Genomic DNA, 26,949 nt, shown 5'->3' with positions numbered 1-26,949 from the left:
CCCATGCAGGTTAATAAAGCTGACCATGTGACATTCAGGAACTTGTTAAGTTACAACTTCCCTATAGTAATATAATGACCGTGGCCACGTTCTAATGCCATTGGATATTGAAAATTGGAACAGAACCACCTCTGTCTCTTAACATGCTTACAACTTCCCTGTACACTTACCCTACAAAGTGTATATTTTTCACCATCTCAGCAATCGTATCACTCATATCAATAAACCGACTTACTGTCTCATAATAAAACAACCAACTTCCATTAACAAGACAATGAAATGTGTATAATTTCATCATCTTAGTGCTCATATGACTGATATCAATGAACCTCCTTACCACCTGACCTGACTTTCTCAGATCCAGATTCTTTATTCATAATGGCGATACTACTGACCTATCCTAACGTAGCAGTCGTACAAGAAACGCCTGAACGGGGTCGTCAGAAACCAGAAACATCCGGTTTTCAGGCTTCTCCTCTTCCTCTAAGCTTTTCCCATAAACCCGTACGCTTCCGGCTTCCTTACGTCCCCGCTGAAGGTGCAACTGACGTGACTTTATCAAATTCAGAGTCAGATCCTTGATTCATAATGAGTATACTACTGACTGTTTCAGAATCAGAGTCAGATTCAGATACTTGATTCTCAATTCATACTGAATATACTGACCTGACTGTCTCAGATTCAGACTCAGATACTTGATTCTCAATTCATACTGAATATACTGACCTGACTCTCTCAGATTCAGACTCAGATACTTGATTCTCAATTCATACTGAATATACTGACCTGACTGTCTCAGATTCAGACTCAGATACTTGATTCTCAATTCATACTGAATATACTGACCTGACTGTCTCAGATTCAGACTCAGATACTTGATTCTCAATTCATACTGAATATACTGACCTGACTGTCTCAGATTAAGACTCAGATACTTGATTCTCAATTCATACTGAATATACTGACCTGACTGTCTCAGATTCAGACTCAGATACTTGATTCTCAATTCATACTGAATATACTGACCTGACTGTCTCAGATTCAGACTCAGATACTTGATTCTCAATTAATACTGAATATACTGACCTGACTGTCTCAGATTCAGACTCAGATACTTGATTCTCAATTCATACTGAATATACTGACCTGACTGTCTCAGATTCAGACTCAGATACTTGATTCTCAATTCATACTGAATATACTGACCTGACTGTCTCAGATTCAGACTCAGATTTAGATACTTGATTCTCAATTCATACTGAATATACTGACCTGACTGTCTCAGATTCAGATACTTGATTCTCAATTGATACGGAGTAGACTACTGACCTGACTGTCGAGACCCAGTAGCAGAAGCATGATGAAGAAGAGGATAGCCCAAAAGGTTGGCAGCGGCATCATAGACACAGCTTTAGGATAGGCAATGAAGGCCAAGCCAGGACCTAGAGAGGAACAAGAAGAGAGAGGGGGATGGGGAAGTGGAGAAAACACAATTAGAAACCAGGGTTCTATTGTTTGATCTGGTCTGATGCCATCTTGGTGCGTCCAAATATAGCACAAACCAAACTAATGTTAATAGGAAATACAAAATCCTCAAAGTGTAGATCTATCTCATCTCGTCTTATCCTTACGATCGTATATTGTAGGCCATGTAAGTGTAATGCATTGGCAATGCCCTTTTAACTTATGGTTCCTGGTAAGACTAGGTATTCATGTTATGACAAGAACTATCAAAGAAGGTCAACGTAGCCTTACAACAGAACAGCTCAAAATGTTAATCTCCTATCAATATGTGTATATAAGAACTATACTAAACTAGAAGAATATATAGGCTAGTATATAACATATCTAGTATAGTATATAGTATAATATATAGGCTAGTATAGAACATAACTAGTATAGTATATAGTAGAATATATAGTATATAATAACAACGACAGGATCAGAGGCAACATACGTCGCCTCTTCTCGATTGTAACTATAGCAACGTCTCGATAACGTGGCGTTATAACAATGGGATAACCTGTTACAACAGAAGTTAAAAAACAAAACAGGAAAAACAGCAAACACATAGCATAAAGTTGGTTTAGCTGTGAAATATATGACAAGGCATCCAACCAAACACGACATGACTAGCTAGCAGACTGCCTAGTGAGCTGGCTTTGAAACGTCAATAATAATAATAAAATACAATCCTCTGTCGTGCTTGAGGCTGGTCTAGCAGGTAATGCCGTCGCCTTCAGCACACATGTATCATCCTCAGCGTGGGCGCACATCTGGATCTACTCTGCATTTCTACCCCAAAAATAAAACCTCTCTCCTCAGAATCAAGTTGCTGCAGTTTAAGGCAAAGACCAAGTTGTCTCTTTCTCAGTGCACCATTGCACCTTATTTCACTGCTTACAGCACAAGGTGTAAATTAGAACATGGTATCACAGACCATCTACAGTACTTTGTACCAAAACTCTCCCGTCGAAACTCATTGAATGTCTTATTCTATTAAACTGCTTACAGTAAATAGCATTCATCTAGATCAGTATACTTATCAACTAAATTTGTTTCATCATATGATGTAATATATACAGTGGGGTCTGAAATTATTGACACCCTTGATAAAGATGAGCAATAATGACTGAATAAAATAAAAATGTCAAATACTGAGCTATATTTTATATACAAAAATATGGGGGAAATGATATAATTTTATACTAATACAATTTCTCAGAGAAAGAGATCGCTCAGACAGCTGAGATACTGAGATAGATTACTGAGATAGCTCAGTATTTAAATTATTTATTTTCTACAGTCATCATTTCTCATGCATTCACTGTATCTCTGTATTCCGGCAGGAACACCCTGCACAGTCTCCTCAGAAGGATAGGGATAGAGATATCAAGGCTAGAGCAGACTGACTACACACTGCAAGAGGGAGCCAGTGATGCAGGATCTCAGTTAATACCATCAAAAGACCCATCTTTCATATCAGAATGTACAGTATAGTATATCTGCTATAATAAAAGTAGAAATTAAGGGTGTTTTTTCTCAATTACAGAAAAATCACCTAAAAACATCACCACATTGATGCCTCCTTGTAGTATACACAGCAGTAGAAGGAGAATGACATAACAAGTGCAATAGTTAGAAACATGCTTATAATTAAAAACTTACGGAACAAATAGAATCCGCCATGGGCATCAACCATTGAACTGATCACATTGTAAAAGACGGATACATATGCTAGACCCATCTAAAACAGCCCAGAGGTAAGTGTCATAAGTGAGACTTAAGTCATACTTGTTTATTTTAACTTGGCACAAGATGTCCTGGATTACTGACATTATATACTTCACTCTCATACAGTAGATACAGTATCTGTTGGAACAGGCTGGAGCAGGACTCTTAAATCTACTGGTTGATCGTGAGAAGAAAAGGTCATGATGGGATCTCTCATGCATGGCTTGACTCTTCGCTCCCTAGTGTTCTGGATAAGATCCAAGTTAACAGTAACCCTTTCTTTCCACCAGCATGTTCCTTGATACTCGATTGCTTGAAGAATCCAACCAGATCCAAATATGCGACATCCATGTTATAGAGGTGCACTGAAAGGTTTTACCACAGTAAGCAGTTTTTTTATACTGTAACTTGGTAGTTTTTTTTAATTTTCTGTCAAGCAGTGTTTGATTGCCCGAAACTTCCATATTTCGATGCCGTCTTTCATGAAAATAAATCCATTTCATTCTTTACATTTAACTTTATCTAGTGTCTTTCGGATTTTGTCTTTTTTTCTGTTGGATAGAACCAGCAACACTGTTGTTTTGGCTGTTGTTTATTGTTTGTTTATTTTAAGTAGCAGCGCCCACCATCACTGCCACTTTGACCACCTCGTACCTGACTCTGCCACATCGGCAATGTCCACCCCTTGCTCTTGTGCCATGAAGCCCAGGACGGAAAATATTGCGAAGCCAGACACAAAACTGGTACCGCTGTTGAGGCCTCCCAGCAGCAAACAGTCCCTATATCACACATGTCATGGAGGTTGTTAATGAACACAAAAGGAACCTAAGTTCCCCACTTTTTTTCTTTTTTTTCTACCCATTTTTCTTTAACCACTGGATTAGGTCCCACCACCACCATCACCTCCCTCCCCCCTCCCACCCCCCCGGCGTGGACGCTCACCTATAGCAGTTGTATTTGTATTTGTTGTAGCTCCCCAGTGACGTCATAGCTCCCAGACAGATGGCATAGGAGAAGAAGATCTGAGTGCCTGCATCGATCCAAACCTGGAGGTAGGAGGGGAGAAGACATGAAGGCTGAGACACAAGCATTGGGAAACAATGAGTAGTATTTAGACTATTTGGTGTGTTATTACATTGGGCAATATTTTGATTTGTCTACACATTTTTCCTTATCCCAGAACAATCACGTTTACCCAAGGACTACTAATGAAAATTTGCTTTACAGCCAACTACACCACATTAACATTATCTTGGGGCGTAAGACAAGGATGTCCTTTATTCCCCATTCTGTTCATTATGGCGATTTCAATATTTTATTCTAAAGATAAGATAAAATATTAAACTCAAAGGATTCGAAATTCAAGATTTAGGCCAGGATTCTGTGTGGTTTGTTTGAATCCCAGTCACAGTTGCTTAATGAATAGATTAAAAAAGTTCCAAGACAGGACGGGTGGTGGTTCTACCTCAGGGTCTTTGAGACGTTGCAGGTCTGGATACAGGTAGAACTTGATTCCTTCAGATGCTCCTGGCAGAGTGACGCCGCGGATCAACAGAATGATCAGCATGACGAAGGGGAAGGTAGCAGTGACGTACACAACCTGTAGGAAAACAGAGGACAAAACCGTCGATGTATCAGCAGATTTACACATCGATAGTGTCGATCTCATCCACATACATTTCTTTGTCTAAAGAGACAGATTTGACACATTCTCAGTTGTCTGTCAGAATCGTAACCCTATCTTGTATCAGAATCCAATCCTCTCTTTCCTTTTGTTTTGTGAAGGCTGACACCAAGCTTCCCTTTCCAGGAAGCGAAGACTGCAGATACCGAATGATTTATAGCTTAGAGGGACAAGGAAACATAAATCAGGCTAAACCAATCAATTGGCTCAATTAAACAAGGTTTCTGGGATCGATCCAGCTCCCTGACTGGTCCCGGGGGTGTTGCTGTGCCTGGTCTGGCTCTTGTTTACACTCGTTACGCAGAGATTTAATTGCACTCTGGAACACTGCTCTTGATTTATTTCCCGATAGTCTGTCATATAGTAGTAGCCTGTTCAACATGGCATCGTTGCACTTTGAGGTGTGTCTCATTAAGATGTATGAATCCGTGCAGGCAGTGGCAGAGGGGAATCCATAGAATTAGAATCTCTAGAAAGGACATTCTCACCCCATTCAATTATCGTAAATACAATGTTGGCCTTTTGGTGTACAAATTAACATTTGTTTCACTTTCATTTCTCCTTGTTGTGGATATATTTGACCAACAATTTGGCTTAAGTCCCTTCTTCAGGGTGTGTTTGCGTAAACGCCAAATGGTACGTGGTCTGACAGAAAATGTCCATTACATTAAATCTATTTATATATGGAAAATATAAAGTACTTCCTAGCTAAGCTCACCTTCCCAGTGGATTTGACTCCCTTCCAGATGCAGAAGAAACAGATGACCCAGACTCCCAGCAGACACAGAGCAAGGTCCCACTTGACCTCCCCGATTTCATCGATGCCACTGGAGATGCTAAGGACGTTACGTCTGTTGGAGAGAAGACAAAGAGTCATGTTGGGGAAAGAGAGGGTCAGTTGTCCTATAACTGGGGCCCAGAGTTTTACCAGGTCAGTTCAAGTAGTGATTTCTACCCCCTTTTTCTATCTTGTCTATTGTCTCTCCCCAATGGGCTCGGGAGGCGATGGTCGAGTCATGCGTCCTCTGAAACATGACCCGCCAAACTGCGCTTCTTAACAAATGCCCGCTTAACCAGGAAGCCAGCCGGACCAAAGTGTCAGAGGAAACACCATTCACCTGACGACAGTGGTCAGCCTGCAGGTGCCCGGCTCACCACAAGGAGTTGCTAGAACGCAATGAGCCAAGAAAAACAAAAGCGGCCAAACCCTCCCCTAACCCGGACGATGCTAGGCCCTAGGCCCTATGGGACTCCCAATCACAGCCGGTTGTGATGGGGGTGGGGGGTGGGGGGGTGGGGGGGGGTTCATACTAATTGTTTTAAGGTGGTCATACTATGGATCATTTAGCTATTTGATTTTGAATTTTAGGACCCCCTCAGGTATAAAAAAAAATGTATGATAAAATATAGATTTTGGCATTTACTACTAAAGCCCATAGAAATGCATTGAATAACACATTCATAAATGGCAAAAAGAACATTAAAAAAAGAAAATCCTAAGAAACAAGGTTTTGAGTGTCTGTCCTTAATCTAGGAGATATAAAAACACTCCAAATTATTAAAATTATACCTTCTTTTTTTTTAAATAACATATATATCTTTTTTTACACATATTTAACCCTTTTTTTGGGTGTAGTCACAAAACTACCTTCATACTTGCGTTTGTTTTTTTAAAACCAGTACCGGTTACCTTCAGACGAGTCCTGTGACGCTTGTGGGGGGTCGTAGAGCATAATAGTTTATAGGTCAAACCGTTCAGACGTTTACGTAAGAAGACAGATTTTCTGTCACCTTTCACTGCAGATGCAGAAGTACGAATGGATTGAAATGCACCCGATACAAAAAAAACAACAGATATCTCTAGTTTAAACCAACATTTTTAGATAAGGGTTTCTTTCTGTAACTTAGATTGACGCGACTCTAGGGGGATATCTGAATTTAAACTGAATTTAGCTTCAACCAATCCCATACTATAGCCGCGCCGAACTATAGTATGGGATTGGTTGATAAATAATATTAATAATGATTATATATTATTATACTATATTCCAGTGCTGTCCTAACTCCCAGAACTCATTGAGACTATCCTGTACAGATGCCGTATCTTAATTGGACAATTCTGTTGTTGCAAGAATCGTCCTGCACAGCAGAAAATGCAAACTTGTAGTGTATTCAAGGTTTAAAAAAAGGCTTCTAAAGTTTGTAATTTCCACTTTAAAATGTAAGACTTGATTTGCCCTAACAAAAAAATGTATTAACCCCCTTACAATATATGTCCATTAATTATAATCCACATAATTATTCACATTTCTTGTTGCTACAGGAATATGTTCCTGCTGTGGTTAAACTGGGTCAAATGAATATATGTCACTTGTATACAGTCGATAAAAGTTAAATACATTTGAAAAGTTACTGTACTCACTCCCAGAACTCGGTGACGGGCGAGGTGAAGTTGGTGATGTTAGCGGCCAGCATCAGGGTCTTGTTCTTACGTACGGTGTCCTCCACACAGCGGTCTGTGTTCCAGGAGTTCTTACACTTGGCCCAGGGCAGCTCCGGCTGGAAGCACTGGAACAGGTAGTACAAACCCCAGGCCAGGATCACTATGTAGTAGATGTTCAGGAGTGACACGATCACAATCGAAGCATAGCCGATACCTAGGGGGAAAGGTCACATAAATGTTAATCTTGCATGCCAGAGACAAATATATACTGTACAAAAACACTTACAAAGGGAGATTTGATATAAAGGAATCCAATGTAGCTATATTTTTCAATGAACATGTGTTTATTTTTTTTATTTTTTTTATTTTTTTTGGGGGGTGGATCAGCTTAATATTGCGTGAACATGTGAACATGTGTTTGTTTTGAATGCTGTTGTAATCGTTTGGCTGTAGGACATGAAAATCTCCTCTCCTCTCCTCCACCTCCCCCTTCCCTCCACTCCTCTGTTCTACCCTCCATCCTCTCCCTCCCTCACTATGTCTCCCTCCATCCCTCCCTCCCTTTATCTCTCCCTCCATCCTCTCCCTGCCTCCCTCCCTCGTCCCACTGTCACCCTCTGTTACTTCCCCTCCCTCCCTCCCTCCCACCCTCGTCCCATTGTCACCCTCTGTTACTTCCTCATTCCTTCTCCAACTGTCTCTCCCTGCCTCCCTCCCTCGTCCCATTGTCACCCTCTGTTACTTCCTCATTCCTTCTCCAACTGTCTCTCCCTGCCTCCCTCCCTCCCTCGTCCCATTGTCAACCCTCTGTTACTTCCTCATTCCTTCTCCAACTGTCTCTCCCTGCCTCCCTCCCTCCCCCCATTGTCACCCTCTGTTACTTCCCCTCCCTCCAACTGTCTCTCCATCCCTCCCTCCCTTTATCTCTCCCTCCATCCTCTCCCTGCCTCCCTCCCTCGTCCCATTGTCACCCTCTGTTACTTCCCCTCCCTCCCTCCCTCCCTCGTCCCATTGTCACCCTCTGTTACTTCCTCATTCCTTCTCCAACTGTCTCTCCCTGCCTCCCTCCCTCGTCCCATTGTCACCCTCTGTTACTTCCTCATTCCTTCTCCAACTGTCTCTCCCTGCCTCCCTCCCTCGTCCCATTGTCACCCTCTGTTACTTCCTCATTCCTTCTCCAACTGTCTCTCCCTGCCTCCCTCCCTCGTCCCATTGTCACCCTCTGTTACTTCCTCATTCCTTCTCCAACTGTCTCTCCCTGCCTCCCTCCCTCCCTCGTCCCATTGTCACCCTCTGTTACTTCCTCATTCCTTCTCCAACTGTCTCTCCCTGCCTCCCTCCCTCCCTCGTCACCATCTGTTACTTCCCCTCCCTCCAACTGTCTCTCCCTGCCTCCCTCCCTCCCTCGTCCCATTGTCACCATCTGTTAATTCCCCTCTCTCCAACTATCTCTCCCTGCCTCCCTCCCTCCCCCCATTGTCACCCTCTGTTACTTCCCCTCCCTCCAACTGTCTCTCCCTGTCTCCCTCGTCCCACTGTTACTTACCCTCCCTCCTCCAACTGTCTCTCCCTGCCTCCCTCCCTCCTCTTCTCCCACTGTCAGCCTCTGTCACTTCCCTTTAATGAAAATGAAACTGGGCCGCCCCCACCAATCCATTCAGGCAGGCAGCCACCAGGGCTGAAAAGTAACAGCTTGTTTTTCTGACAACCAGTCTCATCTTATCTGAATGTATTATACAAATAGAGAGAGTTAGAGTGAGGCTTGGCCTGGTTTGGTTTGACTGGAGGTGAGTGCCTGTCTGCGTCCCAAACAGTTCCTCTATTCCCATAGGGCCCTGGTCAAGTAGTGCACTACCCTACAGGCCCTGGTCGAGTAGTGCACTATGTAGAGAATAGGGTGCCATTAAGACTCAGCCTATAGGGTGCCATTAAGACTCAGCCTATAGGGTGCCATTAAGACTCAGCCTATAGGGTGCCATTAAGACTCAGCCTATAGGGTGCCATTAAGACTCAGCCTATAGGGTGCCATTAAGACTCAGCCTATAGGGTGCCATTAAGACTCAGCCTATAGGGTGCCATTAAGACTCAGCCTATAGGGTGCCATTAAGACTCAGCCTATAGGGTGCCATTAAGACTCAGCCTATAGGGTGCCATTAAGACTCAGCCTATAGGGTGCCATTAAGACTCAGCCTATGTCTACAGACAGAGCATGTCAGCCTATAGCGTGCCATCTAGACTGATACATACACAGCTTACTAGCGCTGTCTTCTTTTCTGTTTATAAGATGTCTGTTTGTCTCTCTCCTACTTGGGTCAGACCTCATTGATAGGCATCTCTCTGATGTTTTCCAGCGCTGGTGCCATAGCAACCTCTAATTCAACACACTATGTACACGGCACGGCTGAGTCTCAAGGGCTCAGTGTGTCTGTGTGTGTGTGGGGGGGGGGGGGGGGGGGGGGCGACATTCCCTAAGAAAATATCAGAAGATAGCTGGGTAGTAAGACAAAGCACATTGTTTGAGTGGCATGAGCAAAGTGCACTTTCAGTTTCCCTCAACTCTCAGTACAGAGTGTGTAATGTCTAATGAAGCCAGGGCATATCAGCTGGCAGTGATATGCAGTTAGTTGGCAGTTAGGAGAGGAGGGGAGTCCAAAGGGAACAGGATGCAACTGCAGTATAGGGCGCCTAGCAACCAGGCAGTATCAAAATAAGGCTAGTTTTTGGTTGGACTACCATGGAGTCTGTGTGGGCGGGGCAGAGCCAGTGTAATGAAATGTGTGGTATCTTTCCTGGCCTGGGCTGGTATGAATAAGATGATTGATCTGTGCATCAATTATTTACTATTTATTTGATTTCGGCTGAAGGTCATTGACCCGATTTGACCAAGCACGTCCCTCTCTTCTAGCTACTCTTGCCAGGTCGTCATTGCAAATAAGATTCTGTTTTTTCATTAGCTGACCTGTATAAATAAAGGTTTTATTGATTTAATATTTATTTAACTAGGAAATAACCTTGAGGGTAGAAACTTATATTGTGAGGGAAACCTTAAATAATAACAAAAAATGTACTCACCAGTAAAGATGGGGCAAAGTTTTTCCCAGCAGGTGATTCCACCCTCGGAGGTGTACTGTCCGAGGGCCACCTCCAGGAAAAACACAGGTAGACCTCCGCCGAAGAGGAAGATGAAGTACGGGATGAGAAATGCACCTGGAGGAGGAGAAGACGAATATATAAACAAATGTGGTCAGGTTCAAGAAAAACAAATGTGGTCAAAACCGTGAATCAAGAGAGTAACTACGGTAAATCATTTTACGTCAGTAATGTTAGAAGGGAGTGAGATGGAGGACATTCATTTGTTAGTCAAGTAAGTCAACCATGGCATGGTTAGTCAATTGGAATGGCTTTAAGCTGTAAAACCTTCATGTTCTAGACTTAGATAGCAGCTGTAAAGGAACCATGGTTGCATGCAGAGAGACTGCCCAGCTAGCACATTTGATTCCTTTGAAGTTGTGGGAACGTACGTTTTTGGTTTCCCATTGGTTCTGGGAACGAAGCCTTACGTTTCCTGACCGGTAAAACTGAACTTTTTTTTATGTTCTGAGAAAGGAAGTGAACATTTCGCCTGTTCTGGGAATGTACATTTTTAGCTTGCAGGGAAGTTCCGGGAACATTTTACTATGGTTCCCTGAAAGTTTTCCTGGGAGGTTTTATTATACGTTCTGAGGAAGGAAATTATAGGTTATTTTAAGGTTTTTGAATAACTTCCTTAAAACTTTCACTGAATGTTTGAATAAGACTTTTAATAACACTGCTAGCTAATGTTAACTGTTTTTAACTACAAGCACAGATAGGACACATGCAAACACATGTATTTTTTAAATCATGGAAACACATGTATTTTTAATCATGGAAACACATGTATTTTTTATCATGGAAACACACATATTTTTTTATTGTGGCACGGCATCAGTGAGATTCGAACCTATGATCTTCTGTTGGATGGCTCTAGGATGCTTTTTTTACTCATACAAAGCTGTTCATTTATCTCTATTCGATCAGACCCCATTTCAAAGGAAACAAGCACTCAATAAGATCAGGTGTGGCCAATTACTGGGCGTGGCCATCACAGCTGAACACACTTAACAAGATAGAGGATAGAGAGTGTTTTGTTGCCGCTAAGAACGGAATATATATGTTTTTAAATAACATTCTTAGAATGTTGTTAATGTTTTCTTGTGTTTTTTTCATGGAAAGTTTTCGTAATGTACTGAGAACATGACTTTATATAGAATCATGAGGAAACATGTAGAAATGTTATGCTGAAGGTCTGAAATTCCCACAGAAGAACGTTGTTTCTTAACGTTCTTGGAACTATGTGAGAACATTCCCAATGTCAAACCAGTTGGAGAATGTTCCTAGAACATTACCAAAATGTTTTATTAAATCTAAACATGTTTGAACTTTTAGGAACATTCTGTTAAAGTAATGAAATACCAAGTTTTTTTTTTTTTTTGTCAAGTTCCAAATGATCTGAGAATGTTCCAAAGCCAAGCAACTATCCTGCACCATTCCCAGAAAGATGGGGGAAGGTTGAATGCAAAATAACCATAGAACCACGCTCTCACCAAACTCTAAGAAACATATGGTTCTCAGAACGTTATGTGCTAGCTGGGTGCTAGCTGTTGACCTGTACTAACCCACTCTCATGACTTGAATTAATAACCCCATTGAACACAGCACTCTGCATCTTCTGTTTACATGAATATGTCACAGTGAAATAGCGTCATTGACCCCGAACATCTTAGAATACAGAGTTGTAATGGCTTCCTTCCCTTTCACCCTTCATGTCCTAGTCAGTAGCTGTATAGGAGACAGAAACTCACCTCCGCCATTCTTATAGCAGAGGTATGGGAAACGCCAGACGTTCCCCAAACCCACGAAGCCGCCAGCGACGGACAGGATAAAGTCAAGCTTGGAGTTCCACTTCTCCCTCTGGACGGGCTTCCCCTCTGCCTCGTCCTCGGGCCGGGTGCCCGGGCTTTTCCCTGGGGAAGGCTTCAGCGTGTCCTTATGGAAGTCCTTCAGACACTGGAGCTTCTCTTTCTGAGCCATGCTGCGGGAGGGAGGGAGAGAGAGAAGGAGGGAGGGAGAGAGAGAAGGAATGGGGGAAATAAATGATTAGATAGAGTTCATCTGAGGTGAGTTGATATCGTAATGACCTTAACACAACTCCTTTGCATCCTCGTCAATTGGATTTATGGGTTCCTGGGTTTATTCCCCCTCCAAATTCGCTGCAATACTTTTTTTAAACACACAAAAAAACCACCACACTTCATGGTGAACGGGGGTCCACCTGTATAAATGACTGACCTAATAGATGCCTGAACAAATTCTTCACACAGTCACGGACATGAGGGTCTTATTCATTAGGCACCAAACAGAAGAAAACAGACTGATAAAAGGAGGGACTAACTCAACTTGTCCAATGAGAAACTCTCTGAGGCAGAGGGAGGTGTGTATGAGGCAGAGGAAGGTATGGATGAGTCAGGTGTGGAAGAGGCAGTGAAAGGTGTGTATGAGGCAGAGGAAGGTGTGGATGAGGCAGAGGAAGGTGTGTATGAGGCAGAGGAAGGTGTGTATGAGGCAGAGGAAGGTGTGTATGAGGCAGAGGAAGGTGTGGATTAGGCAGAGGAAGGTGTGGATGAGACAGAGAAAGGTGTGTATGAGGCAGAGGGAGGTGTGTATGAGGCAGAGGAAGGTGTGGATGAGGCAGAGGGAGGTGTGTATGAGGCAGAGGAAGGTGTGTATGAGGCAGAGGAAGGTGTGTATGAGGCAGAGGAAGGTGTGTAAGAGGCAGAAGAAGGTGTGTATGAGGCAGAGGAAGGTGTGGATTAGGCAGAGGAAGGTGTGTATGAGGCAGAGGAAGGAGTGTATGAGGCAGAGGAATGTGTCAATGAGTCAGGTGTGTATGAGGCAGAGGGAGGTGTGGACGAGGCAGAGGAAGGTGTGAATGAGGCAGAGGGAGGTGTGTATGAGGCAGAGGAAGGTGTGTATGAGGCAGAGGAAGGTGTGTATGAGGCAGAGGAAGGTGTGGATTAGGCAGAGGAAGGTGTGGATGAGGCAGAGGGAGGTGTGGATGAGGCAGAGGAAGGTGTGGATGAGGCAGAGGGAGGTGTGTATGAGGCAGAGGGGGTGTGGATGAGGCAGAGGGAGGTGTGGATGATGCAGAGGAAGGTCTGTATGAGGCAGAGGAAGGTGTGTACGAGGCAGAGGGAGGGGTGGATGAGGCAGAGGGAGGTGTGGATGAGAAAGGTGTGGATGAGTCAGAGGAAGGTGTGGGTGTGTGAGGCAGAGGAAAGTGTGGATGAGGCAGAGGAAGGTGTGATGGAGGTAGAGGAAAGTGTGGATGAGGCAGAGGGAAGTGTGTATGAGGCAGAGGAAGGTGTGAATGAGGCAGAGGAAGGTGTGGATGAGGCAGAGGGAGGTGTGGATGAGGCAGAGGGAGGTGTGTATGAGGCAGAGGAAGGTGTGGATGAGGCAGAGGAAGGTGTGGATGAGGCAGAGGGAGGTGTGTATGAGGCAGAGGAAGGTGTGTATGAGGCAGAGGAAGGTGTGTATGAGGCAGAGGAAGGTGTGTAAGAGGCAGAGGAAGGTGTGTATGAGGCAGAGGAAGGTGTGGATTAGGCAGAGGAAGGTGTGTATGAGGCAGAGGAAGGAGTGTATGAGGCAGAGGAATGTGTCAATGAGTCAGGTGTGTATGAGGCAGAGGAAGGTGTGGACGAGGCAGAGGAAGGTGTGGATGAGGCAGAGGGAGGTGTGTATGAGGCAGAGGAAGGTGTGTATGAGGCAGAGGAAGGTGTGTATGAGGCAGAGGAAGGTGTGTATGAGGCAGAGGAAGGTGTGGATTAGGCAGAGGAAGGTGTGGATGAGGCAGAGGAAGGTGTGGATGAGGCAGAGGGAGCTGTGTATGATGCAGAGGAAGGTCTGTATGAGGCAGAGGAAGGTGTGTACGAGGCAGAGGGAGGGGTGGATGAGGCAGAGGGAGGTGTGGATGAGAAAGGTGTGGATGAGTCAGAGGAAGGTGTGGGTGTGTGAGGCAGAGGAAAGTGTGGATGAGGCAGAGGAACGTGTGATGGAGGCAGAGGAAAGTGTGGATGAGGCAGAGGGAGGTGTGTATGAGGCAGAGGAAGGTGTGAATGAGGCAGAGGAAGGTGTGGATGAGGCAGAGGGAGGTGTGGATGAGGCAGAGGGAGGTGTGTATGAGGCAGAGGAAGGTGTGGATGAGGCAGAGGAATTTGTGGATGAGGCAGAGGGAGGTGTGTATGAGGCAGAGGAAGGTGTGTATGAGGCAGAGGAAGGTGTGTATGAGGCAGAGGAAGGTGTGTAAGAGGCAGAGGAAGGTGTGTATGAGGCAGAGGAAGGTGTGGATTAGGCAGAGGAAGGTGTGTATGAGGCAGAGGAAGGAGTGTATGAGGCAGAGGAATGTGTCAATGAGTCAGGTGTGTATGAGGCAGAGGAAGGTGTGGATGAGGCAGAGGAAGGTGTGGATGAGGCAGAGGGAGGTGTGTATGAGGCAGAGGAAGGTGTGTATGAGGCAGAGGAAGGTGTGTATGAGGCAGAGTAAGGTGTGGATTAGGCAGAGGAAGGTGTGGATGAGGCAGAGGGAGGTGTGGATGAGGCAGAGGAAGGTGTGGATGAGGCAGAGGGAGGTGTGTATGAGGCAGAGGGAGGTGTGTATGAGGCAGAGGAAGGTGTGGATGAGGCAGAGGAAGGTGTGGATGAGGCAGAGGGGGGTGTGGATGAGGCAGAGGGAGGTGTGGATGAGGCAGAGGAAGCTGTGTATGATGCAGAGGAAGGTCTGTATGAGGCAGAGGAAGGTGTGTACGAGGCAGAGGGAGGGGTGGATGAGGCAGAGGGAGGTGTGGATGAGAAAGGTGTGGATGAGTCAGAGGAAGGTGTGGGTGTGTGAGGCAGAGGAAAGTGTGGATGAGGCAGAGGAAGGTGTGATGGAGGCAGAGGAAAGTGTGGATGAGGCAGAGGGAGGTGTGTATGAGGCAGAGGAAGGTGTGAATGAGGCAGAGGAAGGTGTGGATGAGGCAGAGGGAGGTGAGGATGAGGCAAAGGGAGGTGTGTATGAGGCAGAGGAAGGTGTGGATGAGGCAGAGGAATTTGTGGATGAGGCAGAGGGAGGTGTGTATGAGGCAGAGGGAGGTGTGTATGAGGCAGAGGGAGGTGTGGATGAGGCAGAGGAAAGTGTGGATGAGGCAGAGGGAGGTGTGGATTAGGCAGAGGGAGGTGTGTATGAGGCAGAGGGAGGTGTGGATTAGGCAGAAGAAGGTGTGGATGAGGCAGAGGGAGGTGTGGATGAGGCAGAGGAAGGTGTGGGTGTATGAGGCAGAGGAAAGTGTGGATGAGGCAGAGGAAGTTGTGATGGAGGCAGAGGAAAGTGTGGATGAGGCAGAGGAAGGTGTGTATGAAGCAGGTGTGGGTGGGTGTAAATATATATCTAGTCAATTATCAATTATTGATTAACCCATCATTTCTGTGTGTATGTGTGGTAAAATAATTTGGTGCATGCTTATATTTGTCCTATAACACACGTACACGTGTTAATTGGAAATTGACTTCCTGCATATCCCAACTCCCCCGAGACACCCTGGGAGAGTGGGATCATGGCCAGGGTCAAACATTATCAACGGCAACCCTATGTGTGTGTGTGTGTGTGTGTGTGTGTGTGTGTGTGTGTGTGTGTGTGTGTGTGTGTGTGTGTGTGTGTGTGTGTGTGTGTGTGTGTGTGTGTGTGTGTGTGTGTGTGTGTGTGTGTGTGTGTGTGTGTGTGTGTGCGTGCGTGCGTGCGTGGTGCGGGTGTAAATTTAACCTGTCAAACCCCATGGCTATAATTCACATACACATTTCATACAGTCATGTCAACACATATTCCTAGAGGGGCATATAATTGATGGCTTGGATATCCTGTTCTCATTTTCCAACCCTGGTATAGAGTAACTGAACTTACAGTAGATGCATCAATCAATTATCCCATGTCTATAGTACTTTACTAATGTTTTTTGTAATTCACAAAATAAATATGATGGGAAATGGTTTGTTTAATAAAGCATTGAAGTATGTATGATATCATATAAGCCTCCGTGATATTTAGCACATCAGAATTGAACTGTATTGCCTCTTGCCTCTTGCTAGACAGTCATTGTAAGTAAGAATTTGTTCCTAATTTGATCTGTCTGTTAAAATAGAAATGTTTCAAAAATCATAAAATTGCTCTGTCACTATGTACAACTGGTTAGGCCAGCCAAGTCAAAAGTAAACTTTACACACATCACAAATACTACTGTGGCCATTACGAGCCGAGGGTTATGAGTCCTGGAAGACTCACAGAGGTGAAAAGCCAAGATGTAACACTCGATCCACAGTGGTGTACACTTGATACCCTGAGCCCTCAGCCCTGAACCATGCTCTCTAAAGCACTTTCCATTTGTCAATGTCTCTCTCTACTCTCTCTGTGTCCTCTATGTACTTCCTAATAGGACTAGTGTATGTTGAAATGTAAACAGATATTGAATCTCCGTCCAAAAGGAAACATACACAGTATTTACACTGTACACACTGTACAGGCTACACAGTATTTAAACTGTACAGTAGGCTACACAGTATTTAAACTGTACAGTAGCCTACACAGTATTTAAACTGTACATTAGGCTACACAGTATTTAAACTGTACATTAGGCTACACAGTATTTAAACTGTACAGTAGGCTACACAGTATTTAAACTGTACAGTAGTCTACACAGTATTTAAACTGTACAGTAGTCTACACAGTATTTAAACTGTACAGTAGTCTACACAGTATTTAAACTGTACAGTAGGCTACACAGTATTTAAACTGTACAGTAGCTCAGTTTCCACCTCATTTTGTGGGCAGTGTGCACATAGCCTTGAGGGCCAGGTCTGCCTACGGCGGCCTTTCTCAATAGCAAGGCTATGCTCAGTGAGTCTGTACATAGTCAAAGCTTTCCTTAATTTTAGGTCAGTCACAGTGGTCAGGTATTCTGCCACTGTGTACTCTCTGTTTAGGGCCAACAAGCATTCTAGGTTGCTTTGTTTTTGGTTAATTCTTTCCAATGTGTCAAGTAATTATCTTTTTGTTTTCTGATGATTTGGTTGGGTCTAATTGTGCTGTTGTCCTGGGGCTCTGTGGGGTCTCTGTGTGTTTGTGAACAGAGCTCCAGGACCAGCTTGCTTAGGGGACTCTTCTCCAGGTTTATCTCTCTGTAGGTAATGGCTTTGTTATGGACGGTTTGGGAATCGCTTCCTTTTAGGTGGTTGTAGAATTTAACGGCTCTTTTCTGGATTTTGATAACTAGCGGGTATCGGCCTAATTCTGCTCTGCATGCATTATTTGGTGTTTTACGTTGTACACCGAGGATGTTTTTGCAGAATTCTGCATGAAGAGTTTCAATTAGGTCTTTCTCCCATTTTGTGAATGCTTGGTTGGTGAGCGGACCCTAGACATCAACCACTCTCTCTCCCTCTCCATCACTCTCTCTGTCTGTCTCTTTCTTTCTCCACCTTCTCTCCACACTCTAAATAGCCGTTGAGAGACATCTGTCGATAAAGCTTTACAAGGATATTTAAAAAATGGAGTAAGTACCTCCACTTTGTTAACCTTCAAACAGCCACATAACAGGTAGAGAGGCAGACCAAACCAAGACATTCCTAACACTAACAAAGACATTTGAACTAAATCAATAATGTCAAAGAAAATAACCAAATATCTATTCTACTTTTTATTCTCAAATATCAAATAACTACATCGTGTGTAAAGTTACACATGTACCAACATATACTGTTTAACAACTGTTGTAACTGTATATAGAAAAAAACGACCAAAACCAAATAATTTATTGGGTAAAACACCAACGTTTCAGCATCACTGTGCCTTCTTCCGTGTGATGTCATGAATGCTTGAACCAGGTTATGTGCTTTTTTATTTGTGTTTCACCTGTCACCGTGACCCTGGCCAGCTTCTTTACTTGTATTAGTGTTTCACCTGTCACCGCGACCCTGGCCAGCTTCATTAGTTGTATTAGTGTTTCACCTGTCACCGTGACCCTGGCCAGCTTCTTTATTTGTATTAGTATATCACCTGTCACCGTGACCCTGGCCAGCTTCTTTACTTGTATTAGTGTTTCACCTGTCACCGCGACCCTGGCCAGCTTCATTAGTTGTATTAGTGTTTCACCTGTCACCGTGACCTGGCCAGCTTCTTTAGTTGTATTAGTGTTTCGCCTGTCACCGTGACCTGGCCAGCTTCTTTAGTATGGAATAGTGTTCCTATTGGAATGCAGCCTTAGACAATTAAACGCAATGTGCAGATTGGACAGCGCTCCCAAGTCGAAGATGACACAACCGACTGTGAGGCTGTGACTGTGAGGCTGTTACTGTGAGGCTGTTACTGTAAGGTTGTGACTGTGAGGCTGTGGCTGGGATGCTGTAAATTTCCACTCACTACCCAGAAAGGAGAGGTGTGGGCTGTGTCTGCATGTGTTTGTGTGTATGTGTGTATGTGTGTATGTGTGTATGTGTGTATGTGTGTGTGTGTGTGTGTGTGTGTGTGTGTGTGTGTGTGTGTGTGTGTGTGTGTGTGTGTGTGTGTGTGTGTGTGTGTGTGTGTGTGTGTGTGTGTGTGTGTGTGCGTGCGTGCGTGTGTGTGCACCTTCCTGGAATCATCCACTTTACATGTATCAAGAACACTGGTAAGTCAAGGCAAAGACTGATGGAACTCGACAAGAACCTTACCGGGCCTGGGCAGCGATCCACACCTCTGTGCATCACCATTGGTACAGCAAGGTACTTGGGGTCTAATTCAGCACGTCAACGCCTTTCCGTTAAAAGTAAACTTAAATAACTGTAAACTTCCATTTCCTGAAATAGTACACTAATAGAATCTCAGTTCAAAAACCAAAAGAGAGGCTGTGATTGGCTTCCTATTTGCAGGTTTGTATCTGAATTCGGTAAAATCCCAAATCATCATACCCAATGGCTTGGTAAATAGTGAATTGGCTCATTAAGTGGCACCGGTACCGTGTATTATCCCAGCACAATAGGCACTTGCTCCACTGTATCCAATGTATTCTCTATCTCTATAGCCCACAGTACCAAACACAGACCAGCCTGGTCTCATCGACTAGACGTAACATAGCCCACAGCACCACACACAGACCAGCCTGGTCTCATCGACTAGACGTAACATAGCCCACAGCACCACACACAGACCAGACTGGTCTCATCGACTAGACGTAACATAGCCCCACAGCACCACACACAGACCAGCCTGGTCTCATCGGCTAGACGTAACATAGCCCACAGCACCACACACAGACCAGCCTGGTCTCATACACTAGACGTAACATAGCCCACAGCGCCACACACAGACCAGCCTGGTCTCATACACTAGACGTAACATAGCCCACAGCACCACACACAGACCAGCCTGGTCTCATACACTAGACGTAACATAACCCACAGCACCAAACACAGACCAGCCTGGCCTCATCAACTAGATGTAACATAGCCCACAGCACCACACACAGACCAGCCTGGCCTCATCGACTAGACGTAACACAGTCCACAACACCAAACACAGACCAGCCTGGTCTCATCGACTAGACGTAACACAGCCCACAGCACCACACACAGACCAGCCTGGTCTCATCGACTAGACGTAACACAGCCCACAACACCACACACAGACCAGCCTGGTCTCATCGACTAGACGTAACACAGCCCACAACGACACACACAGACACAATAGTCACACATGTTTGCATAAGCAGTTCCCTTCTTGTACAGCTGATTCAGAGGTTGGAAATAGAAAGGAATGCTCACACTCAAACACAACTGTTGAATGTGTGTGTGTGTGTGTGTGTGTGTGTGTGTGTGTGTGTGTGTGTGTGTGTGTGTGTGTGTGTGTGTGTGTGTGTGTGTGTGTGTGTGTGTGTGTGTGTGTGTGTGTGTGTGTGTGTGTGTGCAATTTCTAATATCAAAATCCTTATTTACACCTTGCCATAACATGTGAGTTTCCATCTGTTTACGCTTGATTGATATCCAGACACGATACGTGTCTGACTACCGGAGGACATGGTCAGAAACATCACATTCAGATCACAATGTGTCTTTTATTCGTCTACAAATGTCAAAAAATGTGGGCTTAATCAGAATGTAACAAAGATCAAGACAAAGGGTGCATGTTAGCACCAGATATGAACACTGCTAAAAACACAGTTGAGTCAGAGCACTTTCTCCCTCTCTCTTTGATCTCTGCCTCACTCTCTCTGACTCTCTCGCTGACTCTCTCTCTGACTCTGACACTCTCTCTCTCTCTCTGACACTGTCTCTCTCTCTGACTCTGACACTCTCTCTCTCTCTGACACTCTCTCTCTCTCTGCTCTAGTTATTATTGTCTTGGGTTGGGGGGATGGGACCTACATTGCATGCACTCCTCTCTAACTGTAAACCACAGAGGACTTTGTCATGCTATTGAAATGCATCATGTAACATTCTGTGGTCCGGGGCCAGGGCCTTGCAGCAGACCTGGGTTCAAGTAGTATTTAAAATCAGTCAGCGTTGGCTTTAGCCTGCCTGGTGGCCAGAGAGGCAGAGTTTGGCAGTTGTGTCACAACTGTATTGATTGCATTGTGCCAGCCAGACTCAATCAAGCGCTAGGTAAAGTATCAGAAATTATTTCAAATACTATTTGAAACCAGGCCTTCCATGGCAACTGAAACTTCAGGTCTGGAGTCAGAGAAAGCAAGACATATTTATGTTGATTTATTTTCCCTTTTGTACTTGAACTATTTTCACATCGTTGTAACACTGTACATAGCCATAATATGATATTTGAAATGTCTCTATTCCTTCAAAACTTTTGTGAGCGTAATGTTTATTGTTAATTTTGTATTATTTATTATCTACTTCCCATGCCAATAAAGCCCTTTTGAATTGAATTGAGAGCAGGAACAGAGAGAAAGAGAGTCAGTCTCAGGGACCTTACATAATGGCCCTACTTTAAGACCATGGGCATCTCCATCGGGCCCTCACATTGAGATGTCCATTCCTCCCCTGAGTCCATGTTAACCTGCTATGATCTCTATTAGAGCTTTCAAATCTCTGTGATTAATTCAAGGAGAAGAAAGGAAGGATGGAAGGATGCTTTCAAAGTATTTCAACAAGGCCCCTGGCTCCCATGCTCAGCTGAGCTCCTCAATTAGACAGAGAGAGAGGCGGGGATAGGGAGGAAGAGAGAGAGGGGGGGGGGGAGGGAGGAAGAGAGAGAGAGGGGGGTAAGAGAGAGGGGGGGGAGATAGGGAGGAAGAGAGAGAGGGTGGGGAGATAGGGAGGAAGAGAGAGAGGGGGGAGATAGGGAGGAAGAGAGAGAGGGTGGAGAGATCGGGAGGAAGAGAGAGAGGGGGGAGATAGGGAGGAAGAGAGAGAGGGTGGCGAGGAGGGAAAGAGTGAGCGAGCGAGATAGATATTTACACAAAGTAACTATGAGGTGAAATAATGATTTACAGAGCTTCAAGGCACCCTGGGTAAACGGCGTTATCTTAGCCGGGTGGATGAACGTTAGTAGTGGAACCCTTAGTTTCACCAATCTATGTGTGTTGACAAGTGACTCGGCTGCTTTAAAAAGGAGGGGGGGGGGGGGGAGAGGAGGATTTCATAAGTATTCATACAGAGCTCAGCTTCATCTGGATCATCATTACAGTAGCCTAGAAATTGTTCAACCTCATTAGACTTTATTGATAATGTCAACCATTTTGGAAATACCCACAACCACCTCAAAACTCAATAACAAAGTAAGCAAAGACTTATTGATTCATTAAAACCAATTCTAGATATTCAAAGACCACATTCACCACGAGAAAACGTTATTTCTGCCAGGAAAGTGGACATAAGGTAAACTGCAGCGAAGATATATTTGCTTTTGCACATGTGATATGGTAACATTATTACCCAAGTCAAAGCAAAGGAAACAAATTGGCAACATTGTTTCACTCCAATTTTTATTACAATCATCAGGTATGGATGTGGTCTTATCTATCCGTTTCAAACGCCCTTTATATTGCGCGCTGCTACATTCCTTCCTCAAGGGCACACGTTCAACCTCCAAGCTCCGGCATAATCAACATAATTAATTGTCTTTGTTCTACAACTGTTCCAATTATAGCCATAGAAAGAAGAAGTAGCCTTCACTGACCCCGCTATATTCAACCATTTTTTACCAAAGTTAAAGAGAGATGCAAATGTAGCTTCTGTAGCCTAGTGATTAAATGTAGCCTAGTGATTACCTGTAGCCTAGTGATTACCTGTAGCCTAGTGGTTAAATGTAGCCTAGTGATTACCTGTACCCTATGCATTAGGCTATACTGGGTACTGGGAATCGTCGATTTACCGATTTTTCTCTCATTCCCAGCTACGCACAAGCTCGGTGACACGGGCGGCATTTAACGGAATATCGTTTTTTTTTCATCATAGGCTGCAATGTAACACATTGCTGGTAGGCTAAACACGGATTTAAGACTCATGGAGGTGTGTCTTCAGTTACGTTTCTGAGCATACTGAGCATACTGAGAACGCCAGAAATGAATGTAGGAAATGAAATAGAAAGTAGCCCCGTCTCTCGTGGTAAAAGGATTGTATGGCAAAGCCAGAAAACGAAGCTGTTTAACCTATAAACCCAAGTGACTGTCTGAGGTAGACTCTGAATCATCATCAGACATACAATAGCAGGCGTTGTTACACCGTTACACCATGCCAACCCATAACCCATCTATGGCATAATCGTTTGATCACACAATGGACACCCACTATCGATTGAAGGATTATGCCAGCCATTTGCAGGCTGGCTACACGACCGCAGACACTGTTCTTTATGTTCACCCACACACAACCTCAATTATTTATGTCCCCTGCCAGCCTTGAAGATCAGCTCGTCTTTCGGAGATGCTATTCATCAGAACGGATCGAAATGTAGGCAAGGCTATATGATGACAGAATCTGGTCTACTTTAGCCAATGACAAAATAGAACAATAAATTGCGCACATAAAATAAACTACACGAGGATAATGTAGAGTTGAATGTCTATGAAACTATTGTAAAATGAGCGACAATCACCACAACGTGTCGCCTATTCAAAATATTTTCAGCTTCGTCTAGCCTACTATATGACTGAGGAAACAATAGGCAGCATTTGTAGCGGAGCCTCAAGGAGGATGTGAGAGAGTTGATGTATGAAATGTAACATGAGCGAGCCAACCATGCACCGTACACTTAGTAGCTGTTTCCCTCCCTGCTCTCTGTTCCGTTAGTCAGACATTAACCGCCCGGTGGTGGCAGAAAATGAAATAATTCAGAGCCCCCCCCCCCCCCCCCCCCCCAAAAAAAAAACACATTACAAGTGGAATAACCTTAAATTGAATTAATGTGTAAGTGTAAACCTATGAAGTTATTCACTGTAGCCTAGGGTTGTCACAAAATAATATAGATATCATTTGCGTATAATTTGATTGAGTTTGAGGAAAATGTAGGCTTCATCCCTTCTCTCATGCGAGGATAATGTAGACTTCATCCCTTCTCTCATGCGAGGATAATGTAGGCTTTATCCGTTCTCTCATGCGAGGATATTTGCATGAGGTCTAAATAACAAGACTCAACCTTTAAGCGGAAATGTGTTCTGAACGTTCTGTTTTCAATAACGTAAGATAATATTTTTTATATGAACATGCAATAATGATTCATGCTCAAATGCTACTTTTTCAGCATTAAACGCCATAAATGAGATTGAACAACATATTGTGACACAGAAATTATAAAATTCACTATCGGAAATAAAATACTATAATTAATCTAATAGTATATGAACTCGAATCATTTGCATATAGCCTAGCTCATATAGCTGTAACCTAGGTGATGATGATGATTCCTTTGCCTACCTGTATTGGCTTGAATTTATTTTATTCCTTTAGAATTGATCAGTCCCTTCAGTGTAGTACGGTGGACGGCGTGTTGAATAGTGAGACTTACGGCGGTAAATGTTATTTATAAGCTTTTCTTTCTGACCTTTGTCTCTTAAAATGGGTGACCATGTGTGGAAAAACACCGGCCAACCTCCCAGTGCAACAGGAGAGCGTCTTCTTAAAGAGGCAGGTTTCACTAGAATCAGCTCGGCGCTTGTTCCGCGCAGCAGCATCACGTTGGCCTGTACGCACGCGCGCACGGAGAGAGCCCAAGAGGTCGGAGGCAACGGAAAGCACACAGAAACAACACATAGCCTACCATGCCATGCGTGCCTGAAAACAAATAGAATTGCCACTCAAGTATAGTTAAATTCATAAACTTTTTTTTCTCTGCATTTATACTTGTTATGCATTTTTTAAACAAACACTTTCCATTCTAAGATAATTCTGCACTGTCAGCCATGATTCACACATTGACATGTAGCATAATATGTTGACATAAGCATAGCTGTTTACAGTAAAGCCTACTTGCAATTACCAACATCAACATCTAATGTGTTTTGGAAAAGACACCAGCCTATGCATTCAACGTGCAAAGTGTGTTATGAGTAAGTTACGTATAAGGACAGCCCAATCATAAGTAGTCCGTTTGTGAAGTGGCAGTAAAGTGGCTGGAATGCTATTTGTTATAAACCTAACATGATTTATAACACGATTTTATAGGCTACACAACATGGCTTATGCTCTCCTCTGCCAATTCGTACCAAGCGTCTTGAACAAAACTCAGTAGTTAGACATTTTATTATTGGGACTCCACAGGATGCTCTACTGTATTCGTCTGAAATAATGAGTTATAGGCCCTAGGGAACTGCTGTATTTCAATAACCAGCCACTACACATATGTTGTCACGGTGTAAACGTATGAAACAAGGTAGAACACGAGGAGTGTGCTTCAGCCAACATTTCAACAGAAGAAGAGAAGCGGAAGAACAGTCCCTCTAGGTAAAAGAGTGTCTGCTAAATGGACTAACTGTAACTATAGAGTAGGAGTAGATCTTTGTGTAGGGTTTAACAGGGACATTGTCTTGGCCTACACTCAAATCTCTTTGTAGATAAAAAAAAAACTAAAACTAAAAACAAGATTACATTTCCGTAGTTCTTTTGAGGCCGCAGAATTAACTGTATGTTGTGAGATAACAGTCTCAGAATGGTATAAACAGTGTGTACTGTACTGGAACTAGTCATATGAGGCATCAGAATGTGTGAGTTGGGGAGGGGAGTAATACAGGATGTGATAGTTCTTTTAAGGTCATTGTGAATTATCTTGTATGCTGTTAGATAAGGACAGTGCCAGAACTTTATATGGTCAAGAACTATATCTTCAGCAGGTCTATATTTTTTTTATTTAACTTTTAATTTAACTAGGTGCCTATATGTAGGTGACTATATGAGGCATCAAATGTGTGTGTGAGGTGAAGGGAAGGGATGGAGCGGCAATGGATAGAGGATGTTTTACGGGCTCCTGACGAATTCTGTCATTTTGTGTGTATTTGTTTTTAATGCTGATCTTAACTTTATTTTGTACATAATGTCTCCGCCGTCATTTTCTATGACCAAAAAACGCTTCTGGACATCAGAACAGTGATAAATAACCTTGATTTCGATGGCAATTTCTACTTCAACGAGTAGGCAGTCCTGGACGTTCTGCTTACTCCAGACCAGACCCTAATGCCCGGGACTCGAAAGGGGAAGCGACGGGGCAAGAGAGGCAGATTAGCCGGCATCCTGACGAGACTACATTGGCAAGCAAATAAACCACCTCTACCCTATGTTCTATTGACAAACATACAGTCACTAGAGAACAAACTGGACGAGCTTCGTTTGAGACTATCCTATCACCTGAAGAACTGTGATATTGTATTTTTCAGAGTCGTGGCTGAACAAGAACATGGATAACATACATCTCACTGAGGGAACAACAGCTGGTGTGTGATCTCTAATATTAAGGAGGTCTCAAGTTTGAGTAAAAATACCTCATCATTAGCTGCAGTCTAAACTATTTACCAAAATCATTTTCATCTATACTTTCATAGCCGTGTATTTATCACCACAAACCAATGCTCAGACTAAGACCGCCCTCAACGAGCTGTATAGGGCCATAAGGAAACAAGAAAGTGCATATCCAGAGGCTGCGGTCCTAGTGGCCGGGGATTTTAATGCAGGGAAACTGAAATCCTATTTACCAAATTCTTAACAGCATGTCACCTATGCAACTGGAGGAGATAAAACTCTTGACCACCTTTACGGCACACACAGAAATGCATACAAGGTTTTGGCAAATCTGACCATAACTCAATCCTCCTGATTCCTGCTTACAAGCAAAATCTCAAAGAGGAAGTACAAGTGACCTGCTCAATACTGAAGTGAAGTGAAGTGGATGCTAAGCTACAGGACTGTTTTGCTAGCACAGACTGGAAACCCAGCCTTGAGCTGCCCAGAGACACTAGCCTGCCAGACGAGCTAAACGAGGCAAGGAAGACTGAACCATGCA

At 43.8% G+C, this 26,949-nt stretch overlaps 1 protein-coding gene across 1 annotated transcript in view; it reads right to left on the bottom strand.

Moving 5' to 3' along the window:
• Positions 1-24,583, bottom strand: part of slc6a6b (solute carrier family 6 member 6b) — a 40,083-nt gene extending 15,500 nt beyond the window's left edge. Inside the window, exons 1-9 of the mRNA XM_055869845.1 lie at positions 24,375-24,583; positions 12,245-12,474; positions 10,434-10,568; positions 7,341-7,575; positions 5,637-5,769; positions 4,700-4,834; positions 4,177-4,280; positions 3,889-4,013; positions 1,330-1,442 (exon numbers count right to left, since the gene is read on the bottom strand). Coding sequence (XP_055725820.1) covers positions 1,330-1,442; positions 3,889-4,013; positions 4,177-4,280; positions 4,700-4,834; positions 5,637-5,769; positions 7,341-7,575; positions 10,434-10,568; positions 12,245-12,473 — 1,209 coding nt within the window. The 5' untranslated portion in view covers position 12,474; positions 24,375-24,583. The remainder of the gene's footprint in view (positions 1-1,329; positions 1,443-3,888; positions 4,014-4,176; positions 4,281-4,699; positions 4,835-5,636; positions 5,770-7,340; positions 7,576-10,433; positions 10,569-12,244; positions 12,475-24,374) is intronic.
• Positions 24,584-26,949: the final 2,366 nt, after the last annotated feature.

The sequence above is a fragment of the Salvelinus fontinalis genome, chromosome 18 (genome assembly GCF_029448725.1).
Source record: "Salvelinus fontinalis isolate EN_2023a chromosome 18, ASM2944872v1, whole genome shotgun sequence".
Classification (NCBI taxonomy): domain Eukaryota; kingdom Metazoa; phylum Chordata; class Actinopteri; order Salmoniformes; family Salmonidae; genus Salvelinus; species Salvelinus fontinalis.
This window is presented reverse-complemented; position numbering and strand designations above follow the sequence as displayed.